Source organism: Ursus maritimus, unplaced genomic scaffold, assembly GCF_017311325.1.
Source record: "Ursus maritimus isolate PB19 unplaced genomic scaffold, ASM1731132v1 scaffold_10, whole genome shotgun sequence".
In the NCBI taxonomy this organism is placed as follows: domain Eukaryota; kingdom Metazoa; phylum Chordata; class Mammalia; order Carnivora; family Ursidae; genus Ursus; species Ursus maritimus.
In genome coordinates this window covers 27,954,088-27,979,133 of record NW_024423344.1, presented here as the reverse complement: position 1 = coordinate 27,979,133, position 25,046 = coordinate 27,954,088, and the positions used below count along the sequence as shown (strand labels likewise).

The following is a 25,046-nucleotide window of genomic DNA, read 5'->3' as shown; positions in this document are numbered from 1 at the left end:
GTTGCAAAATGTTTTCCTTGTGACGAGAACTTTTAAGATCTACTCTCTTAGCAACTTTCAAATACCCAGTCCAGTATTGTTAACTAGAATCCCATGCTGTGCATTACACCCCCAGGACTTATTTTATAAGCAATAGGAAATTAATAGAAGGAGTTTAAAATATTGGGAGTGGGAATGAGGTGGAAAAGGTGCAAGGGACCCATGTCTTTAAATGCTGACTTTTTAAAAACGTGTGGCACATGGATAAAAGTTAAACCAAACTGCACTAGGACTTCCAAGGAGCGGAAGTGAGAGGAAATGGCTGGAAAGGCATGAGCTATAGAGCAGGGTCCCCCAATGTAATGTTACACAAGTCACCAAAGACTATGCTTAAAAGCGGCTTCCTATTCAGGTCTGGAGTGGGGCCTGAAGTTCATCTACACCTCTATAGGCTCCCAGGTGATGCCCATGCTACTGGTCCACGGACCCCATACTTGGAGTAGCAGAGACCTATATTCTATGTAGAGAAAGGTATGCAGAGAGGGAGGGAGCAGAGGGCAGAAAGGGCTTTGTACTTAAGCTAAAGCATTTTGACTCTATCTTTGAAGATACAGGGAGCCACTGGACGGTGGAACAACAGGATGAGATTTTTTACGTTATTATTCTCTGTAGAAGAGGAGGCAAGAGGCAATGAAGTGGACTCGAAACCATTTAGTATATAACTGGAAATATTCAATGATAATGATTAGAGAAGGCAGGATGATGGTGGCATTTCTGACCACACATACACAGTACAGAGAACTGTATCAATCAACCCATGTGAAAGTAAACACTGCGCCTTTTGTCTGAAGTTCTCTTGTGTGTCACTTAGAGGAATTTTCTTGTAGTCTTGATGGAATTATATAGTATTTCTTAAATTCCCATCTGCCCGTGGAAGATCCACAATTAAATAAGTGTGATAAGAATAATTTTCTCAGAAAAGTTATTATGTTAAAAAAATTTTTTTAACTTGAAACCTTGTAGCTCATCATACCCCATATAAATGGGTACCACACAGTGTTCACGTTCTATACACTGACTATAGTTGAGGCAAACTGCTGGTGTCTTCTTTCCACGTCACAAAAGTGCCCTGTATATGTGGGATGTTCCTAAAGCATTAGCAATGGTTCTGCAGAGCATTCTCAGAGGCATTCTATGCATAGGGATTAGACAGAATGAGAAGAGTACAATATGGGTAAAAAAAAAAAAGTCACTTAAATATATTGAACACCGACAAATTATTAATAGTTTGGTGTTGAAAGGGGAGCAGCTATTGAATGCAGCTCATAAAGAACCATCCTGGGCCCAATGCTGCCCCATATTTTCTATTAATAGCTCTGAGGATCGTGTGACTAATGCACTAATCAATCCACAGAAAACACAGCTCTGGGAGAAATGACTCATGTTTTGGACAACAATATTAAAATTCAGGATGATCCTGTTAAATTGAAGAAACGAGCCAAAAATCAATTGAGCAGGCACACATAGTTCTGCCACATGTTTCAAACCACAGGATTCAGGAAGCCCTCAAACAGAATCAAGACCACCCTAGAAGCCAAGCACCCAGTTGATAAAGCTACCCAATTCCTGTTTTCCCTCCCCTCCCTCACAGCCACAGGGTATCTGGACAGACATCAAGGACTGTCCTACACAGGATTTAGCTCTACTAGCTACGGCCTCTCAAGTCTTTCCTCTAGTGCCCTGCAGTGAGGGAAGAGATGACGGATGTGACAGGACCTGTGGCAAATCTAGACTTGGAACACCACGTTAGAAGTGGACAAAAAAATAAGGAACACTTAAACTTTTGTAAGAGCATAATGACCTTTCCCTAAGGAGTAACATAATGTCTTGTTGACATTTTAAAACACGGTCACTAAAGAGAAAGGGGGATGGAGGAATGAAGATCAGGTTTCTCTAACATCTCATTTACCTACCCAAACCCTGGAGAAGTGAACGCTCTTGAAAACTTAAACCTATCTTTTCTTTCAACTACAACCCTTTCCCAGAAGCATCCTTAATTACACTCACTTTCTTGTCCCCAGTTAGCCAGTCAATAATCAAGGCCCTGCCAACTTCACCTTCTAAGTGGTTCTCTGACCTGGGCTCTCATCCCCTCCCAGCCACTGCCCTACTTCATGTCTTCATCGTTCCTTGCCTGGACTAATACAGAGCCTCTTACAGGCCTCTCTGCCTCTGTCTTCCTTTAGAGCCATCTTTCACATGGTTACCAGCATGATTCCACTAAAATACAAATCTGACCTTGAACCTTCCCTGAAAATGTTTCTACCTTCAGCACTCACAGAATGAGGTTCAAGTTCTCCAATGCAGCATACAAATTTCTGCAGTGGTGTTCTGCCGGGAGCACCACAAGCTTCCCGTGTGAGGCATTTCTGGATGTGTTGATGGATGCTACTAGCATTTTGTGCCCAGGGGTCAGGGATGTTACACATCCCGCAGAACTCAAGACAGCCTACACAATGAACTACTCCACCCAAATTGCCACCTGACTCTCCTCATGGTTCTTGCATCCTTCTCCAGCCTTCTCTAGAAGAGTAAACTGCACAACTTTTGTTCCCTAACATAAGCTGTGCATTTTCTTGCCATTATACCTTAATTCTTGCTTCTATGTTCTTATTCCTGACACCTGGAATGACTCTTCACGTTACTGACTCATCCTTTAAGCTTTAACTTTCTATTTGTTATATGTTCTACACTCACCTGTTCACTTTATAACGATGGTTTTCTTCTTCACTTAACTAAAGTCCTTCTAGGCAGAAACTGTATACACTTGGGAGACCTTATGTAAACATAAAAATTTGAAGGATAGAAAAATAGATGGATGACCAGGTGAGATCAAAGTCTTTTCAGAGGCTGAAAGGTGCCCATAATGCAGATAACAAGTACAGCATTGTTTTATAGCTGAAGGAAGCAACAGTTGAAGTCAAAGTTTCAGATCAGGTCATCTGCCTTTAGTCCCAACAATCTATGTTATAAGGACACTCTATGCCTTTAGTCTTCATTCACCAAATGCTTCTTTATAAAGTACCAGACGGCAACCCTGAATGGCATCTCACTTACCCAAGTTGAAGACTGTGGATCACGAAGAGCAATTTGATGGGTACTTCTGTCTGGCAACTCTGCATCCAGTCTGCTAAGGAACTCAGCAGTTTTGCTAGCAGGAACACAAACAGGTGTTAGTGCCTTCATGAAAATAGAAATATTATTTACTGTGCCTTTGGATACTAGCCTAGACTTTTATTGGGTGATGACTGAAAATCTCCTGAGTAGAACAAAATGTGAGTTTGAGAACAAGGTAGTGTAGAAAACCAAAACAAAATGCTATTGCAAGACCACATTCTTGAAGAACATTAGTCTGAAAAATATAAAATTAGGGTTGTGGAATGTGAACCTATGATTTCATATTTTCTACTTCGTGTACTTTGACATGGAGATAAATGCTTTCTCAGATTCTACAGTGTGGGGTTCTAATTTCCCTTCTGAGCATTTAAAGCTTGACACTTAGTCTTCATGATAGAGCTGTGGTACACTGGGTCCCCTGTGACTCTCATTCCACACTGGTTTCACATGGCCCTTGACCCACTTTCTCCTCTCATTTCCCTCATGGCTTTGACTGCTCTCAGGATACATAGCCCCTCCAATACAGTAACTCTTAACCACATACGGATCATGGACCACCCCCCGCCCTTTGGGATTCTGAAAGCAGCAATGGGCCCTCTCTCTCCACACAGACACACAGACACACACACACACACACACACACACACACACACACACAGCTTCACATTTGATTTGTACCTCCCATGGAAAGTAAGAAATGCTGATGGTCTGGCCTGCATTTCTGACATCTATTTTTAGCTCAGAAAGATTGGCCTAGAAATATCCTCAGTTTTAATAAGTTCTTTGATTTTCCCTTAAAAACCCGAACCATTGGGGGCACCTGGGTGGCTCAGTTAGTTAAGCGTTAGACTCTTGGTTTTGGCTCAGGTCATGATCTCAGGGTCATGAGATCAAGCCCCAAGTCGGGCTCTACACTTAACTGGGAGTCTGCTTAGATTCTTTGTCTCCCTCTCCCTTTCTCCCTCCCTTGCTCTTTTTCTCGCTCTCTCTCAAAAAATAAATAAATCTTTGAAAAAAGGAAAAAAAAACCATCACCCCAATTTCTCCTCTCCCCTATGTCAAGCAGAACACACTAGAATTGTTTCCTAGCCCCTACTTCGATGACTTTCCCATGCTGCCTGACATTGATCTCCATTCCTTTGTCCCTTCCTCTTGTCATTTGTGGGATTTTTACCACCTTATTTCATATTCCCAACCAAATACCTCATGGAGGCCTAATTTATATTACACCAGCCCCTTGCAGCCTGCTCTCTGCCTGCCTCCTTCCCTCAGTTATCCCCTCTTCTTCCCCCTAATATTTTAGTCCTACTGCTAAGATCCAGTTCATCACACACTTAAGATGTGGGCATCAAAGGAAACACAACTGGTCTGGTAAAAATAAATGGTATCCAGTGAAGGGAAAATCAAAACAAGGAATTCAAAATTAAACAGAGATGCCCACATGACTTCAAATAATTACTTAGATAGAACATGGCATTTGAACAAGGTCAGAAGCTTGAGCTAGGAAAGGAAGAGCAAAAAGTTAAGCGACGTACATAACCCTGAGAAACATAAGGCTTCAGCAGTTGAGACAAACAGCCTCTCCATTTGTCTAGGATTGCTTATCTTGCCCAGAATAGACAAGGAGACTAATGAAGTCGCAGAGTCTGGAAGCTGCCCCACTGTCTGGGGCTTTATGAAGTCATCAGTCAAAAGTGTTAAGAGAGTTGCCAGAAGTTTGGATGAGATTTCTGAATATCCTTAGCTGAGTTCAGACATAGGAAAAGCAGTGAAAAAGAAACACGGTGATAAACAAGAAAGGAACTTCAGGCCAAGTTGACCGGCAGCCCTGCATTGTGTACCGGCAGTTGCTTCTTAACTGTTAGTGCCAAGCACTTAGCTGCAGAGCCAACCACTAGCCATGGCCCTTCTGCCAATTATCACTGCCCCACTTATGCCACAGGATTAAATCATAATGACAGGGTCACAGGACTATCACAAGAATACAAGTAGGGGTCTGTGCAGAATACGGATTATTCCCAAAGATTAACTATACAAACAAGCCAAGTTCCAAATTACTAACTAACTGGTATTTCTCTACTATTAGTACCATGCCTCGGTATATAGTCTAATTTCCATACTGAACTGGGATCCTTGTAGGCAGCTGTGGTCATATTTAATAAAAATAAAATACACAACCTCCTTGAGGGCAAAAGTAGGAGAATCTCCTGGTGGGAAGTCCAACAAGACTAAGAACCCTGGACTGCAGCACCAAGTCACCTTTCCCTTGGAGTTTCTTGTCATTTGTCATCCCTGTGACTCTGCCACCTACTGAGGGGATGATCCTCTTTTGCTTTAGGACCCTAACTCAAGTGTAAATAGAGGACCCCTTCCTTTATTCTCCACAGAACTGATGAAAGGACTGCCAATAACTCAATAACTCAAACTTGGTTTTGAAGATTTAGTTCCTTCATGTCCAACTTAAGATCTTCAAGGGTCCTTCCTGCTTGTTTTTAGGGTGATTCCTATAGCTTATCCTAAAATGTGTCTTCAGGATAACCACACTTCAACATAGCCCAGTTGCAGCAGAGATTGCTAAATGTCCAAATTCATGTTCTCCTATTCTAGTCACACAACTTGACTATATTTCCTGGCCTCCCTTGCAGTTAAGTTTGGCCACAGGGTTGAGTCTTGACCAGTAGAACATGGAAAGGAGTGATGCATACCCCTTCAAGGACTAACTAATTATAAACTTCCCACACATGCCCCTCCACACATTTTTCTCCTTCTGGCTGGCTGGAGTCAAGATAACCCCCAGCACAAACTTGAAAGTTGTATATTGAAGGTAGGAGAGCCTATATTGTCTTGGTGCCTGAATATATGAGTAGAGGGGACCTCCACTTGAACTTGTTCACCCATGCCTTAAATAAGCAAGAAAAAAACCCCTCCATATTATTCAATCTATATATAAAGTCTATCACAGCACCTAGTATATCCTCATAACACAACAAAGAAATATATGCAAGAGAATCATTTCTCAATTCAGGTGATCAATTTCAAAAGTATAAGAGGGAGCCAAGAAGAGTTGAAGAAGAGAAAAAAAAAGGATTCTCAAGGATTCAGCTAGGCTGCTTAGGTATTTCAGAACCTTAGTTGGGGGAGGGGAAGGTGAGAAATGGGGAAGAATCTGTTCATCCTTGACTTTGTCTTCCTTTCAGTTCTAGAAGCTACCCAGGCCCACAGTATAAAAAAGTATGATAACCTTCCAGAGTTAGGGAGGGTGTCTTGTAAAACTGGTCCTTTTTAAATTGCTAATGGAAGGAAAAATTGGTGTTACCACTTCAGAGAGTAATTTGACAATACTTAGTGGAGTTGAATATATACATCATGTCTAGGTGCCTACTCTAGAGAAACTCTTGCATAGGTATTTAAAGACACCTGAACAGGGTCATCTAATCCAGCACCATTTGTAAGAGTTTCAGAGATAGAGAGAAGGAAGACAGAGGGATCTGAGGGTGGGAGGGGGTGGGGGAGATGAGAATGGAAAAGAAGAAGGAAATGAACTAGATCTATGTCAAGAATTGATGTGGTTCAAATAGTATCCAGTGGGGGAGAAAAAGTTGTAAAAGTATGATACAGTGATCAAAATATCTGAAGGACACAAAACAATAATCTGAATATGTGAGTAGAGGGGGTTGTGTGGTTTCATATATATGTAATAAAATTGGAAAAATGTACATGACGAGAAAAAGAAAAGCAGCCCAAGACTTCTGGGAACTCTTCTAATACATCTACACCTCAATGTTATTACAAACTAATCCAACTAAGCCATGTTGTTCTACTAATGGACATAAATGGTCCCATAGATCATCCATTTCACACAAATACATCTCACAAATTACCAAATATCCCCCATCTTGCTAAATGAACGGCGACTTCCTTACCAATTACAGCTTTATACTCATCTAGGCTGTCTTTCCTATAGGTAAGATTTATTGAGACACCCAATCATAGAATTGTCCCCACATGCTGATAACACACAATCTAGCGTAATCCCCTGCTTCTTTAGACCCTTCCCAAAATTACCCAACCAAAACCTAAATCCTAATCAGGTATTCCTAGCAGCCTTACTGAGATATCCCACCTTTCTTATGGTGTGTGTTTTCTTTATCTGCAATAAGTAATAAGCCCAGCATGTTCAACTACAGGTGTATCCCTGGTGGTCTTTGGCTGAAGGGCAGTGACAAATGTTACATACCAGAACACCTGTTACTGCGAGGAGAACGATGGAGGGATGGGGAGAACAGAGAAAGGGTTCATCCATCTCTATGCCATTTAAATTTCTTTTTAAAAATGAACCACATGTAAGCAAAATCTTAGATATGACTTTAGTGGTTGATACATATTTTCTGTGATTTTGAAATGTTTCTCAAAAAGAGAAAAAGCATACATACCATTGTGGTGCCTATTGGGGAAAAGCTTTACACATGGAATTCTAGGTTCCTTAGAACAATAATTTCCAAAATGCCAATAGGAAGACCTGTGTGAGGCTGGTACCATGAAAATCATCTATGGTGCTTCTTGGACTCAAGACTTGGACTTTCTAATTCAGCATGCCTGGAGTAGGATCTGAGAATCTGTGTTTCTCAGAAGCACCCCTGGTGATCTTGAGAACTACTATAGCCATACAGATGGATATTTAATATGCATAATTCTCTTAGGTCCACGTGATTCTGACTTAAGATTAAATCATGCTATCACATGCATTTGAAAACAAAACCTCAGTGTTTCTTAGAAGCCCTTCTATATGAGTACTATCTAACAATACATTCTTCCTGTCTTTCACAATAGCTTCACAAACCTGAACTTCCCCACTGTGAGGTTTAGGTGAGCAAGTAATCATTCTTATATTCCCACATGCATTTGTGCAGGCAACAGATATTTCCTTAGTCTCTGCTTTGTGCTTAGCAATATGGGTTATCGGATAAACTAAACAGATACTGTTTTGCCTGAGTCAGTTTCATGTAAGTGGGTGTGAACAAAAACCATTCATATACTTATAAGCACTCAAAGCTAAATCAGTGGGGAAAAATTTGAGAATAACAGGATATTAGAATAGTCCTAAAGTATCTCCCCCAATTACAAAGGGAAAAAATAACTTTACAGTGGAGATTACCACAACCAGGTAATGAGAGTTAACATCACCAATAATGAGGACATCAACATCATGTACCCTCTGATATGATGCTCTGAGGACACAGCATCACTTCTTAGTATTCTGAAAATTAAAACCTCAATCTGATCATAAGAAAACATCAGATAAACCCAAATTTGAGGTACATTCTACAAAGTAACTAACCAGTACTGACTGAAAGTGTCAGGGTCATGAAACATAAAGACAGATTGGAGGAAACAAAATAGTCATGACCACTAATTATATTATGTGATCCTAAATCAGATCCTAAAATAGAAAAAGAACATTGGTGAGAAATTGGTGAAATTCTGATAAAGCCTGTAGTGTCATATCAATGTTAATTTCCTAGTTTGATAATTGTACTATGGTTATATAAGATATTAACATTAGGGGAAGCTAGGAGAAGATCTTACTGCAAAACGCTATACTACTTTTGTAACTTTATCTCTCTTCCTTTCTTTGCTACTGCCACACTCTATACTGTCCGGTCAACCAGCTCTCATTCATTACCACTAGCCTTCCTCCCTATCTCAACTACTGTCAGCGACATAGAAGTCCTTGATCTCCTCCCTGCCTCCCAGCCCCCAGGCTCTGTTTTTTTTTTTTTTAATTTCTTCAACTCCAGTAGCTCTTCCTTCTGCCCCAGACATACCCCTAGAGTCCTACCCTAGATTTTATCATCATTAACAAATATCTTCCCTCCAACATATGAAATGACAGATCTCACTCTTGGACAGAACTTTCTATCCTTCCATGTTCTTTGCACAAACCTCCTCACTAGAATAATTTTCTAGCCTCTTTAAGATTTCCAAACCCCTGTTTCTCCCTTTCTCACCATCAGTTCCCACCCATCTTTACTTACTGGGCAGCTTAGAGCCCACAGTCCATTTTTACAATCTTTCCTTTACAAATGCCTTTAATTCTCTTCCTCCTCTTTCTCAGATAAAGTCAACCATTTGCTTTCTCTGCAGGTGTACCAGAGCAAGTGAATCAAACTTGGAGAAAAATAACATATCAGGTGTTTGGAGATGGTAGGCGTGGAGGAGGATGGAGGAGTCGTGGGGTAGATTGGCTTCACTTGAAATTCACCAACACAAACATCACTCTAAACTGAGCCAACACCAACTCCTACATGGACTCAGGCAGTAATGTTGTCTCTAGCTTCTCCATTTCCATTCTTGCCTCCTCAAATCTATCCTTGACACAGCAAATGGTAATCATTTCTTAAAAAGAATAAAAAAGCTTCTGAGGGTTTGCCCCCTATAGTTAAAATAAAACCCAGACCCTGTGCCATGGCCTACATGATCTGTCTGGCTCCTGCCTATCTTGGCAAATTCAGGTTGTCTCATCCTCCACTTCAACCCCAATATACCAGCTCCCTTTCAGATTGATGAATACACCGTGTGCTGTTCTCTCAGCCTAGGACCTTCTTCCCTGGTTCTCAGCAGAGCTCACTCTTTCTCATGCCTCCATCTTCAGTTCAAATGCCATTTTCTCAGAGATTCAGGTCTTCCTGATCATGCTAAGGAGATTCTCCCCTCCCTGTATTCTTGATCACTGGTAGAGATCACTATCTTCACCACTAAGTTCTTTCATAGGAATTATAGTCTGTTATCCTATATATTTCTTGGTTAGCTTGTTTATTATCTGAATTTCCACGTTTGGTCATGGGACTGTATTTGTTTATTCATAGTACATACCTAGAACCTAGTCACTTAGTAACCTGGTATAGTGCTTTGCCAATTTTCCTAGAGTTGTCTTTTTCTTACTAATTTGTAGACTTCTTTGTAAAATTAATCCTTTGTGCATTACTCTTGAGGCAAATATTTTCTCCAAGACTCACTTGTAATATTGTTCACTGTGTCTCCTATCATAAATTTTTTTCTGTAGTCAAAACTGTACTTTTCCTTATAGCTTCTGAGTTATGTGCATGACTTATAATTTCTAAAAACATTCTTCACTATATTCTAATTTTGTTGGTTCAATACAATTTGTCAAATTGGCTTTTTGATACTGATTTGAAAGGATACTTTTAGCAATAGCTGATGTCCCAAATACTAAATGCCCATATATGCATGGGCCCATTGTAAATTCTCTCTTTCATTGAATAGATATATTTATTACAATGCCAATAACACCTTATTACTACCATACTTTTATATTACATAAATGATACCTGGTACAATAAGCCTCTCCCAAGTCCCTTCAATTTTTCATTTTCATGTTTATCTACTTTTAGTATTTTCTCTTTAAACTTGATTTATCAAATTCCACAAAAGGCCTGTTCAGAAGAAATATTATCTTTATAATATTGAATTTTTCCTTTTATAGTACATGGTCTATATTTATTTTCATCTTCTTTTAAGTATTTCATTTATGTAGGCTCTATTTATTAGACATAACCACCTATCTTACAATGTAGATGATTATTTTAAATGGGATTTTTTCTTTCAATTATATTTTATAATGAGCTTTTGACGGTGTATAAGAAAGACAAATATCTACATATTGGCTTTAGATCCATTCATGTTAGTTGAATTATTTGTACCAGTTCTAATAATTTTTTAGTTGATCCCTTTGGGATATTTTAGACAATCAGAGACACTTACCCCTTTCTAAAGAGCCAATATTTAGGCTCTTTATTTCTTTGTTAGAAATAGAAATGGTCTCTAATTGCAGGTCAGTAATAACAAGCACTCTCGTCATCCTGTTCCAGACTTCACTGGCTTTCTTCCTAGAATTTCAAACGAAACCTAATACCTTCCTTGAAGTGTTAGTAGAACTCACTGGAAAAAACCCAACTGGGCCTACGGTCTTTTGTAGGTAAAAGTCAAACTACATTTTCTCTTCCAATTTTTGTTTTTATTCTATTCAGGCTTTAAGTCTAATTATACATATTTTCCCAGGAAATACTTTTTTTCACCCAGATTTCCTCATTTAACAATTAGAAGTAGGACACAGTATTTTGCTCTTCCAGAATTTTGGTTATACTTCCTTCCTCGTCCTTGCAGTTCTTTTTTTTCTTTCTTTCTTTTAAAACCAAATAAGTTCAGAATTTGTCTGAAATTTTATCAGAATTTTAAAAACCCTAGTTTTGGATTAATTTACAGATGATAAATTTCTTTTCTACCTTATTAAAAGATTTTTCTGTATTATCCTTCCATCTCTTCCATCTCTTTATATTTATTTTATGGTTATAATACTATCTTAATAAAATGCTTGCTTTTTAATTTCCATTTTTACTAAATGCTTTTAAAACTACATTTTCTAAGTAATTTTGTAGCTACATTCTGTAGATTTTAACATGGGATACTTTAAAATTTGTATTCTTTCATCCCTAAGTAATTTATAATTTCAGTTTTGGTTTCAATTTCTACCCTAACAGTCATTTAGAGAAGTGATTAGAAAAAAAATTTAAGTGAATAGATGTCAAAGCTCCTTATTGCTTAATTTCTAACTTTATTAGATTTTTCTTAAGGAATGGTGGCTTTCTAGATTTGGGAGTATTTGGGGGATTTTCTGGGAAACTTTAAAAGCTTAGTCATGGCCAATTGTAGTTGCATCAATATTTTAACATATATATATATAATTTTTTTTTTTTTAAGTAGGCTCCACGCCCAGTGTGGAGCCCAACATGAGGCTTGAACTCATGACTCTGAGATCAAGACCTGAGCTGAAATCAAGAGTCGGACACTTAACCAACTGAGTCACCCGGTCACCCCAAGAATATTTTCATAAACTAGGTACAACACTTTTTAACTGTCTATATAATCACACTGAGCCATTGTTATTTAAATCTTCTATTCCTTGTATTTGTTTTTTGGTTCACTTGATGTGTTCATTTCAATGGAAATAAAAAGGAAAATTTGACAAATCCATTAACTATATTATAGACTTTAGCAGTTTGCTTTATAGGTTTCAAATTGATATGGATTTATAATTCACATTATTTTTTGGGTTACATATTTTATCTCTAGAAAAGACCTTTATCCTGTTGAATGGTTTTCACCTTGAATTAAATTCCGTCTCATACTAATAGTGATATTAATTAATCTGCCTCTTTTGTTAGCATTTATGGTTATATTTTCCATGCTTTTATTTTCAACTCTTGTTTTGTGGCATCTCTTACAGTAGTATATAGCTAGAGTTTCATCTTTTTATGTGATCCAAGAGCATTTCTTTTAATAAGGAAATTTGGTCTATATACCTTTTATGTGATTGCTGACTTGTTTTTAAGAAAACTTCCACCCTCTTTTCTGCCTTCTGTTGTAATGATCAAATTTTCATTGTATTCATTGTATTTCACTGTTGTATTTTTTCTCCTAAAGTTTTTATGTTATATAGCTTATATATATCCTGTTATATATCCTATAATCCTGTTATATATCCTTTTTTATGTTACACATCCTGTATCCTATCCTATTTGTACATATAGTTAAACACATAAAACACATGTCACTTAGTCTTCTATCAATATGCAGAATTCACAAGCCTTTCCTCATGCAAAGAAAAAAGTACTTATGTTACTTCCTATCTCCCTCTCTTCCTTGTGCCTTTTCTAGCACTAAAATCCTCTATGATATTAATTTGATCATGCCGATTCTTAATTTAAAAACAAAAGATAAAAATCCATCATATACTTGACTATAAATATCACTATCTTCTTTGTTCACAATTATTCTGATATCTTCTCTCTTCCTTTTTCTTGGATTCATTATTTGTTTGACCGGAGTTCATTTTGTGGTAATTTTTTTCAGTAAGGATCTTACTCAGTGATAAAGTTGGCTCCCCAGGTAGCTTGTCTCCAGGATGCGGGGGGAGGGGGGGGAGGCACATATGCCCCCAGGTACAGTATATTTGCCAGAAGCACTTTCTGGGCCCCACAGCCTTAATAAATCTCACCTGTCAGAAAGAAGTTCGAGGCTGTATTCTTGGGAACAAAGGCCAGAATCAGCTAGTCCCTCTCTTCTTCCTATGCTGTCCTTATTTGCAATGACTTTAGATTTTGTTTAGTTTCTCCCTCCAAGCACAATACTAGATGTCTTACTTGGATTCTATTGATTAATCTTCTTTTGAATTAGCAACTTTTACTAGTCCCACCCCATGCTCTCCATAAGGAAAGAGAGGCTCAAGGAGTTAAATAATGCTCAGCTAGTGAGCAGATGGGTTATAGTTTGAGCCCAAGTAGTCTGACCCCAGATCTGCCCTCATAAGAAGGAAACACTTGACAGTGTCCCAGCGTCCAACGATAAGATAATTAAGTGAAACTAGTTTAGAAATAAGACACTAGTCAACTTTCATCTTTTACCAATTATTAATTACATATTGAGAAGGCTAGAAGCTGTCCCTGACATCCAGGAGCTGGCCTGGCACTCGAACTAGGCCTTGGTGTTCTGTTGGAAGCAGTTTCACCTAGTATCAACATCAAAAGAGGTCACTCTGTGACTGATGATCCTGACAAAAAAGACACCATTCATTAACGTGTCTGAGCAAAGATACGAGAACCTCCTCTAAACCAAAGCGACCAAATACCCCCAATTCCTAGTTAATTTGTGTGACTGCTACTTCTTTATTAATTACATTACCATTACAATTAATCACTCAAGTCTTCGCTCCTTTTAGATAAGATTAAGATACCTATCACAATCACGCCTGTCTCCTGATAACATTCAACTCAGAACAAAGGCCTGCTTCCTCAAAGCCTCCTCCAGTTACCCTGACACAGGTCCTAGCATGGTCTGAGATCTTCTTACCAACGTGGCCCACAGTTCCCCCACAGTGTGGCTAAGGAGTTTGGAATTCATCCAATAAGAAATGGGAAATAAGTGGCGCTCTTAGAATAGGGTAGAGACATGATTAAAGTTGTGCTTTAGAGAATGAAGTAAGGCAACCAAAAGAAAAAGACAGTGGGCAAAGATGGTAATGAAGCCATTCCAGTGGTCCAGGGGACGACAAGGACATAGCCGCCATAATGCAGGTGGCATGTGATAAATACCTATATGAAGGTGGTAGCAGCGGGAATGAAAAGGAGTTAACGTGTACCAGGACATCTGCAGGAAGAATCAATGGTGGGTAGAGATTTTGATATGGTCTTAACCACCAGCATGATTTAACATTCACTAGGCAGGGATTCTGTCAGATCAGATGTCCCATGAAATATTCAGTCTTATTCTGAATAAAATAGAGAGGGGATTTTTGTATCTGTAAGTTCACTTCATTAGCATAAGATAGAAAGTTATGAATAGGATGACTTTGGATTCACCTTACTTGGATTATAAAATGTGAAGTTGGATTTAAGCCTACCATATGGATAAGGGATCGATTTAGCCCTTAAGTGTCTTTTGGAAGCTCCCATGAAGGGCATTAGAAGTTTTGTGAGCATATTAGAAGGCAAACTTGGGGCCGAAGTGTGCATATTCAGCAGACCTGCCTGGATCCTTCACTCTAGGAAACTAAAATAGATGATGATGTGCCTCCTAGGAACTAATACAATTATTCAAATGGAAATAAAAGAGATGCATGGTTCTGATGGTAGAAATGAAGTAAACTTTCCAACATTACAACCGACAGGCTGCGCTCAAGGTGGAGCTTGGCACTTTAGGAACAGGAAGGTCCAGTTTTGGAATGAACTTGGTTCCAAGAGTTTTTTCAACTGCAGTTTTAAGAACTGAGGCCCTTCTCCCCTAGAAATAACAGAAGCGGTATCTAGGAATAGAGTACCGCCCAGAGAGGTCACAAAAGCCCACAGACCCGCTACTAAGTTTAACTGTGGTGCTAACCCAGTGTTGGACCTGGAAGAGGATCACATTCATATATGATGAAAATCAGAAGAAGCAGACATACTTCTTCAGTTTTTCTTTCACCTACTCTAGGCAAAATTTAGATCTTGGTTGGAAGAAATGCATCTGTTTACTCCCATCCTACGGGAGCCCCCACCACTGATTAAATAGGCTGAAAATTCAAACCTATCTCTACATCTATCCAAAAGACATTATTAGAAAGATGACTGCAACCCTCAAAATAAGCTACCCTTCAAAATTCTAAACGCTGAGATTTTACTCAAGTGTTTTACATCACCTATATCCCAACATTCCCTCTTTGATATATTTTTTTAAAAGCACAGCCAAAGGTTTAGTAACTATTACTTCAAATGCTCAAATCCACTAGTAAAATTGATTAATAGAAAACGCCATCCTGAAAAGTGCCACATTTGACTTTTTATAAGTAAGTAATTACAGAAAGTAAAAATAATGGTGAAAACTACACCAGGGTTAGATGCCTATTTCTACCCTCTGGTTTCACGCTCAAGAATCCTAGAACTAATTCTAAATTGTGAAATGAATCTGTCCCCAGCCAGAGTAGCAGACTTAATGCACCATTAATCTGGTCTGCTCTCAGCTGCCAATTGAAATAGTCACAGTCATTCGATTTTTAAGGAAAAGACAGTACTGCAGAAGTACATTCCAGAGGTCTTTCCATAAAAGCCATCCTGTGTGCTCCATCTGCACATGCAATCTGCTTGTGTATTTCCAGCCAGCTTGCATGGGCAGATTAATGCATACAATTAGAAAGCAACCTCACAGGCATTCAATAAACTGCCTTCATTATTACACTCAGGAGAGTCCCTTTGGATGTCAATAAAAGCCTAGTTTTCTGCCTGTTAGCTAAATAATTGACAACACTAAAAATAATCAGAAGCAAATGAACGAAGTCAGGAATAAGGTGTTAAGAAAGAGCACATTAAGATTCTCATGGTGGTGCCCCAGGATGCTATCATGAGCTTTTTCTCCAGCAGCTTGGATTTACAGTCTGCTCAAGTCCATGGATTCACTTCTATACAAAAAAAAAAAAAAAAAAAAGAAAAACAAAAACAAAAAGAAAAAGAAAGAAAGAAAAGAAAAGAAAAAAAACCACCACCATTCTGGTCTGCTATTTGAACCACATATCACAGTATGCTGAAACTAGCAAGGACATGAGGTATTGACTACTTTGAAAGAATTTCTTACTTGTGTTTCTATTTTGTGTTGCTTGGTTTGACAGCTTCAGGAGAATCTAATTCTTTTGGCGGGGGAGAGGGTGTTGGAGAATGGGGAATAGCCTGGTTGGTCCGGTGAAGACTTTGTGCTATTAGAATTCTAACAGCTCCCCTAGACAATTTTTAAACCATAAACCGATTATAAGAAGGTATGGTAGGGGCTTATTATACAGAGGATCCATGTTTTCCAAGAAGTTCCTTTCATATTTCTAGCTATATAATGATCATTCAGTTCATGAGCTATTAGTCTTTTAATTTCAAAAGTAGTTCAAAACAAAATACTCTTTAAAAAAAACACATATATTTTTTATGTTTCTCAATAGGCTTTAAAAATCAGTTTGAGATACTTCTCATTTTTAGTCAACTCCTTTTTCCTGGTTAACTGGGACTTTCATGATAAGCAGAAGAAAGAGCAAGAGTGAAATGTGCGTGTAATTGAATTCAGCTCCACCAATGGTAGAGGAGGTGGTTGAGGGTAAAACTTCTTTTTTCCCTTCAGAGAAAAAGGGTGATTGATCTCTGGTATTCAGTAAAACACAACTCAAAAAGCTGGAGATTATGAAAGAAAGGCGGTTAGGTGACATAACCTCCCATTTCCTTTAGATTCTGAGAATTTCTCATCCTTCACCTTACCATGTTTAAAACTCTTCAGAGAATGGGCTTGTTCAAATTCCTAGTCCTGTACCTAAGACCCCTCATTGGTAAGCAGCTCTTCCCTTTTCCAGCGAAACTAGGATAACACAGAATACATACATTGGTCTTTATTGTCTCTCTAGCCTACAACTGCCCCCATGGCATCCCCTTGTCTCCTTCAACTCCTCTGGCTGGCCTAGAAATACTCTCATTCATCCTCTACCAATGAATGGAAAGGCAATAATATATTAACAACCTTGATCTACTGCCTTCCTCCTGCCATCTCTAAGACAGTTTCTCCTGGTGTTTAGATTCCCACCAGCTCCCTCGCCCCCATGCCGGTCTTAGAAGAACAGCAGGGACTCAAATGAGGGCAATGCCTATTTTAACTTAAAAAAGATAACGTCGCTCATTGGCACTTCTACCCCACCCATTCCATCTCCCATTTTTTCTGGCCTGGGTAGCAGAGGCCAAGCCACCTCACTTGCTAAAAGGCAAAGTAAAGCATTGAGAAACTTGCTCCCACTCCTTCCTGGGAGACTTAAAGCAAGAAACTTAAAGCTTAGGATAGAGGCAGGATAATTGCAGTGGAATGAGAAAACTGGAGGACATAACATACTTTAGGGTGTCACATATGCTCACCCCAACATTAGAATAATCTTAAATTCTGAAAATGAGGTACAACAATGGGAAGAGAGAACAGGAGGCAGTCAGATAACAATCCATCCAAAAGTGGAGACCAATTGCCAGTTCTGGGTGGGACCAGAATAATCTCTACATAATAGTTACTACAAAATAGAAGTCGTCTGATCCATGCAACAAGGACCTCTGTACAAAGTTTCATTTCTGTCTCCATAAAATAAAGACACTTATATGCCATTTATGTAAAATATTTTATTTAATCATTACAAATGACCTAGGGGAGAGATACTGTCATCCCTATTAAAAAAAAAAAAATGAGGTTTAGTACTTTGTCCAAGGTTACAGCTGGGGAATGGAACTAGGACTTTGAATCCAGATCTGCTTGGTTTTAATTCTACCACATTTGGAATTAACATAGGTTTATTTCTAGGTTATATATAATATATTTATTCCTAAGTTATAATATAATAAAAAATACGGGTTTTGGCTTTTTCTATTCTTTTAAGCATTTTGCAGGTAATCTAGCTAATGTTAGGATAGGAGCTTATCTTTAAAACCTGTGTAACAGGGTAGATTACCTACATTATATAGTACATAGTAGTTGCCCTATACATATTAGCTGCTGATATTCACAAGTCCTACTAAAAAAAGTACCTTGGTGTTTGACCACCAATTGGGAATTTTGCCAATAACTGCTAATTTTTTTCTCAATTTTTATCTACAAAAATACAACTGTGACTAGTCCTCAGTCCATTAGATAAACCCCTAGTTAGTTTCGATTCTCCTTGGCTACTTCTTTTCAAATATCATCTTTGTTATATCAGTATTTTGAAAGTTGACATTATCAGAAGTACCTCAGATCACCAAAGAATCAGCCCTCCTAGTTATTTAGAATGGGGAATTTCTCAAACTTAGCAGTATTATTTCAAATCGATTGACTACTAAAGAATACTCTGTGAACCTCAGAACCTCACTTACATAATGACAGAGTTTAATTACATAATTAATATAACAGCCAATAATCCAATATCAGAGGTCTTAAACAGTTACCATCACCTAGAATTTAAAAGCAGAATGAGCAATATGCCTATAAAGGTATAAAGTTCTGAAGATACAAACTTACTATTGCTGGTGCTCTCTAAATGCTTCTCTTCTGAGGTTTTCCTGAAGTCTTTTTTTCTCCTCTAGTTTATTGCTCTGAAATTGCAAATATCAAAATGCCACCTGTTAGGGAAGCTTTAAGCAGAATCATGGTGTTAAAGTTACCCAAGGTCCAGAATCCTAAGGTTCAAGTGGCCCCAGTAGCCCAAGGTGGTACCTACCAGGGCTTCCAAGATGTGCCCTCTCAACCCATGGGCACTGTTTACTGAAAGCCAGGAGCCACAGATTCCTGCCATGGTTCCTCTCTCCCAACTGGATAGGTATAATCACAGAATTGTATTCACATTTTTATTTTATAGTTCAAATGATGGCAACATTTATATTTTAAGAAGTGTTTTCAAGATGGTTTGAGGGAAACATGAAATGTGCACACCAAGTATGTTAAATGAAAATTATAAGAAATTATAAGAAATGGTTAAGTAGTTCATAAAAATTTATACACACACACACACACACACACACACATATATATATACCCACATTTGACTCAAAGCATTCAGAAAAAGATTTTCAATAAGCCGACTCAACTCCCTCCTGACTTAGAATCAGATACTTAAAGCTGTTGAGAGATCGAACAGCAAATGTCATAGAAAACGGAATGGAAAGAGTTCTTTTTTTAATTAGCTGTTTGGTGAATCTAGAAACAAAGGACTTCATATTTGATATTACTGTCACCAAGGCTCTGGCATATTTTAATTCAACTTAAATAACCCTGGAGCTTTTTGTTCACTATGAAGTAACTGTCATTTTTTTTTTTAACTTGCCTATGAAAAACAAGTGAAATTCCTAGAAAACAAGTTTAAAGTGGAGTTGAAACAAGTTCTACAACACAGGGGAGACTTGAAGTTTTAAATGAATCCAAGGGAGACAGCAAGCAGCTGGGTTTGCTTTAATAAAAAGAATTGGATTTGCCTAGCAGGAAGACCTGTGAAAAGGGAGTAATGGAAATCATCACTTCTAAACCCTGACATAAGTTTGGCACCATCTTTCAAAGAAGGGGAAAAACTGTTCATGTTGTTCATTTCCATGAAAGTCTTCATGCACACAGAACCACTTACTAGTCCCATTCTGAAAAATAAAATGGAGGTTTCAGTTTCAGAATAAAACAGGAAATTTACTACAAAAGGAATCAATTACAATACAAAGCAATTGGATTATTAATGAAACCAGTTCTAGGAAGCAAACTAATAGAGAATTGTGAACCAAATCAACAGGCTCTCAACCTAGAAAAAAAATCCTGATACATGAGACCAAAATGATCAATTGTGATGAGCCCCTACATTTCTGGGAAAAAGTAGGGAGCAGTAAAAGACAGCAAGCAAGCAGTAGGGATTCATTAAACCACTATTAGGAATGGTACTTTGACAATAGTGAGAAAACCACACAAGCATCTGGAGACCAGGGCTGGGTTCCTTTAGCAAGGTCAAAAATTGGAAACCATTTTGATCTCTTCACTAATAGATTATGATTGAATTCAACTCATGAAAACAGTTACTCAGTAGCTAAATTCTGTCCAAAAAGGTCTGTTTATCCCTCAGAAGTTGATGGAGAGGTATTCTGCAAAATACCAGAGTACTTAAGAAAATCTATTCAATACCTATCAATGTCGGAGCTGTTTATTATACTAATCTGAATACTTACGTTTAGTCATACTATTTATTTCTTTCCATTTAACAGAGAATTAAGGAGTCATCCAACCACACATTGTATACACACACACACACACACACACACACACACTCAAATGCAAAATGTAAAATGTCTAGGGACACCTGGGTGGCTTAGTTGGTTAAGCATTCAACTCTTGGTTTCGGCTTAGGTCATGATCTCAGGGTCATGAGACTGAGCCCCACATGGGGCTCCATGCTGGGTGTGGAATCTATTTGAGATTGTCTTTCTCCCTCTGCCTGTCCCCACCCTGCTCACACATGCACACACACTCTAATTAATTAATTAAAATATCTAGGAGCATGGGGTCTAAAAGAAAAAATTGTGTAATCAGCTCCAGATCCACCATCACTGAGTAACCATAAGCAAATCATTTAGTATTACTGAATCTCATTTGTTCAAACATTTATCAAATGCCTATTATATGCTTGGTACTATGTTAGATGCTGAGAATACAGATATGAACAGAGCAGTGCCTCCTCTGGAAAATTTCAGAGGCTAGTTGGGAACACAGACAACAAAGCAATGATGGCATATAAAACATATTTTATATGTTGGGGGATAGAGGCTTGCAAATTATACAAACAGAGAAAAAGCACAGAAGTCGGTCATCGGGAAATGCTTTCAAAATTTCCGCAAACGTTAATTTGGTGTCTACTAAGTGGCAGACCCCATCCTGGGCACAAGATTCACAGTCAGAATGTTAAGGTTGAGGAAATGGGAAGGGGTGGTTAAAGATGAATTTATATGCCAAGTAAAGGAGTTTGGACTTCATTAAAGGCAATGATGAGCCATTATGTTATTTTAAGCAGGACAGTAAGCAGCTCACTCTGAACGCAAGGTGGAGAATAAACTGCAGAATATAAAACAAATGGAGTAGTTCTCACAATAACCCAGGCCATAAATTACGAGTCTCAAATTAAGGCAATGGGGACAGAGAAGGATGGGCAAACTCTAGAAAAATGCAGGGAACAGAAATAACAGGAGAGAGGAAAAAAGAAATACTAGGAGGTAGACTGTATCAATGAAGGGTGAGTAAGGCAAGGGGGAATAGTACAGGAGGATGGCCATTAAAAGCATCAGAATGAATAGAAGTTTAGTTTTGAACCTACTGCATTTTAGATCTACTTGTGGTATATCTAGAGAGAAATATCAAGCATTTAGTAGAATTTGTGGTTCTGGGATTCGGGAATATGGGCTAGAGACACAGATTTCAGAAATCACCAGCATAAGCTGTGACTAACCCTTAAATGTGGAAATGTGAGGACTTTCACCTAAGACTATGGTTGGATAGGTACAGGGATGAGAGAAGACCAACAGATAGGACCTGGATAGAACATCGATAGTAGAAGAACATGTGGGGTGGGAGGAAGATCTGGAAATCCAGAGGGGTGGAATTTGAAGGACAGAATACTTAATAGTTACAACATTACAAAGAGTTTAAATAAATTAGAAATTAGAGTATCCATTAGGTTTTTTAAATTAAGAGCACCTTTGGTGCTCTTAGCTAGATCAGTACCAGCGGAGTACTAGAGATAGAGGTCAAACTCAGCTCAAAAAAGAACAAATAGAGGTGAGAACTCAAAGAAGGCAGGTCCCTAAGCCAGATGCACTCAGCATCACCTAAGGGACATTTTTAAAAAGTAGAGATTCTTTGTTTCAGGTGATTGCTAGAAGTCGGTCCACAGACTGGCATTTGGGAACCAAACGTGGTGGAGAGGCTTTTGAGCAGCTGAGCCATGACACTTGGCAGGAAGGAGTTGAAAGCAAACCAGAACAGAGAAAGACATTTTGCTTTTAAGAGAACTGAGTAGGATTATGTCCCAAGAGACAGAGGAGGTGGGGGTGGGGGGACAGGAAAGTAACAAGAAAAAAGGGGGCTTAATTGATGGAGCAGGAAGGTTCCTGGGGAGATGGGAGGGAACATGAGATAATAAACACAGGTAGAAGAATCCATCGTCTAACAATGAAGAAAAGCACTTTCTTATTCCTCCTGAGATGGGGTGGGGGTAGAAAGAGCAAAGGAAGAGTACAGAAATAGAAAAATGAAGTTGATGGACTTATGGCCTGATGGACTTTATTTCCCAGAAGGTGAGAGAGGAGATTATGAACTGAAAATGAAAGAAGAGGATAAGAAGAAAGTGAGGGAAGGAAGATCTTGGTAATTAGAAGTGGGCCAGGCCTGCAAAGTGAAGTGCCATACGGTAGGCATTGCTAGAGACCCTGCTGAGAGGGAAGCCCACAAATCTGGTGAGGCAAAATAAGATAACCCACAAAAGCATGTGTATTTGCTTTCTCCAGCCTCATTCATGGGCGTTTAGTAAAAATGAAATGAATCCATTTGTAAAATAATTCTTTGCCTTCCACACACCAGTTTGATACAACAAAGTCAAGTGAGATAGTATTAAAGCACTTCTCTACATCTATAATTAATTAGGTGAGGGTACCGCAAGTCAGTGATTACTATGTGCTAGGCATTGTACTAAGGGCTTTGCACATATTGTATCCTTTAAGGCTTCCATTCCATTGTATTATTATTAAACCCATTTTACAGATAAGGAAATGGACATTTTTCCTAGTTTATAAAAATAATATTGCAGTAAGTACCTCAATGTGGTTTTACACTGTAATCTGTCTTAAATTGTTAGCCCCTGGAGCACCTGGGCGTCTCAGTCCTTAAGCGTCTGCCTTTGGCTCAGGGCGTGATCCCAGAGTCCTGGGATTGAGCCCCATATCAGGCTCCTCCGCTGGGAGCCTGCTTCTTCCTCTCCCACTGCTCCTGCCTGTGTTCCCTCTCTCACCGGCTGTCTCTCTCTCTGTTAAATAAATAAATAGAATCTTTTAAAAAATAATAAATAAATAAATAAATAAATAAATAAATAAATAAATAAAATTGTTAGCCCCTGCTACTACTTGCTTCCTAGAAATAAGTAACAAATGTGATTCCTTCAAAAATATGTATATGTATGCATCTCTGAATCTAACATGCATACCTTATTTTCTATTGGTTAGTTCCTACTTCCCTTTATAGCATTAAAACTAACAGGGGCACCTGGGTGGCTCAGTCGGTTAAGCATCTGCCTTCAGCTCAGCTCTTGATCTCAGGGTCCTGGGATTGAGCCCCACATTGGGCTCCTTGCTCAGCGGGAGCCTGCTTCTCCCTCTGCCTGCCTCTTCCCCTGCTTGTGCTTGCTCTCTCTCTCTCTCGCTATTTCTCTCTCTAATAAATAAATAAAATCTTAAAAAGAAAAGGCTTTAAAACTAACAATGCTCCTCAGTGTCTGCATAAAACACCCTGACCTCCAGTGCTCCAAATAACTATCAGCTTTGTGACTTTATAGTTTACTAGAAAGAAGAAGGAAAGTCATCGGATGCCACCCAGATATCTGACTGGTTTCCTGCCCTTTCTAAGGTTATGAGAACCCAAAAGGTTCTGAGTATTAGATGAAAGTATTTATAAACTGTATACCACTGTATAATATTATTTCAAACATAAGTAGATCAAAGGCAGAATAAGAGGAATCCAGGAGGTAGGAAGGGTCTTTAACATGGAATCAGAAGATTTTCAGGTTTCAAGTGTGTGGCTGTTATGAAAGTCTGGGGGAAAAAAATCGAATTATTACCTAATCCATCAATGTGATTATGAGGGGAAATCCTGGTAGAGGTTTACTCCCCAGCACAAAATTCAGGTAAAAGGCTTTTTGTGAGAATTTATGAAAACCTGTGTAGTTATCCTGCAAGATCCAGTCGGCAAAGTACGTGTACCCTGTATGCTGCCTTTGTTTAATGACTTTGTTTCACTCTGATGTTCTAATATTTTAGTGGTGTTTTCTGTTTTTGTAGATTTCCAGAAAGAGAAGCTAATACATTATCATAAAACCACACGAGTTGTATTTGTTTCCTCTTGTTGCTGTAACAAATCGCCAAAACTTAGTGGCTTCAAACAATGCAGATTTACTCTGATAATCTTACAGCTCTGGAGGCTGAAAGTCCAAGACGGTCTCACTGGGTTAAAGTCAAGGTGTCAGCAGGACTAGTTTTCTTTGGAGCCCAGGGGAGAATCTTCCTTCTTGTCTTTTCTAGCTTCTAGAGGCCACCTACATTCCTTGGCTCATGGCCCCTTCCCCCATCTTAAAGCCAGCAGTGGCAGGCCGGATCTTTCTCCCGCTGCCATCAGTGCTCCATCTCCCGCCTGCCTCTTTCAGTCTGATTACATTGGAGCCACCTGGATAACACAGGGGTCTCTATTTGAAGGCAAGTTGATTAGCAACATTAATTTCACCTGAAAATGTAGCCCCCCCCCCCCACCTTTGCCATGTAACATAATACATTCCTAGGTTCCGGGGATTAGAATGTGGAGGGGCAGGGGAGGGGGCCTTACTCTGCCTACTGCATGGGTTATAATCTAGTTTTATATCAATGAGCATCAGACATATAATATGCCAGATACTTCACGAAATCTTTGCCCTTCTTAGCCCTCAGAGGCTTGGCTTTGGAATGGGTGTGGTAGGGAAGGTGAGGGAGGCCCTCTTTCACTTAGGGCTAAACAAGCAGTGTGCTGATAAACTTAGCCACCAG

General features: G+C 38.8%; 1 protein-coding gene across 3 annotated transcripts in view; it reads right to left on the bottom strand.

Annotated features, from left to right (window-relative positions):
- Nucleotides 1–25,046, bottom strand: part of EPSTI1 (epithelial stromal interaction 1) — an 83,206-nt gene that overhangs the window by 33,014 nt on the left and 25,146 nt on the right. For all 3 annotated transcript variants that reach the window (XR_005832816.1, XM_040623130.1, XM_040623135.1), the window contains exons 6-7: nucleotides 18,763–18,836; nucleotides 3,097–3,190 (exon numbers count right to left, since the gene is read on the bottom strand). Coding sequence is in view for 2 of the 3 variants with exons in the window: in XM_040623130.1 (XP_040479064.1) it covers nucleotides 3,097–3,190; nucleotides 18,763–18,836 (168 nt within the window). In the remaining variant the exon portion in view is untranslated. The remainder of the gene's footprint in view (nucleotides 1–3,096; nucleotides 3,191–18,762; nucleotides 18,837–25,046) is intronic.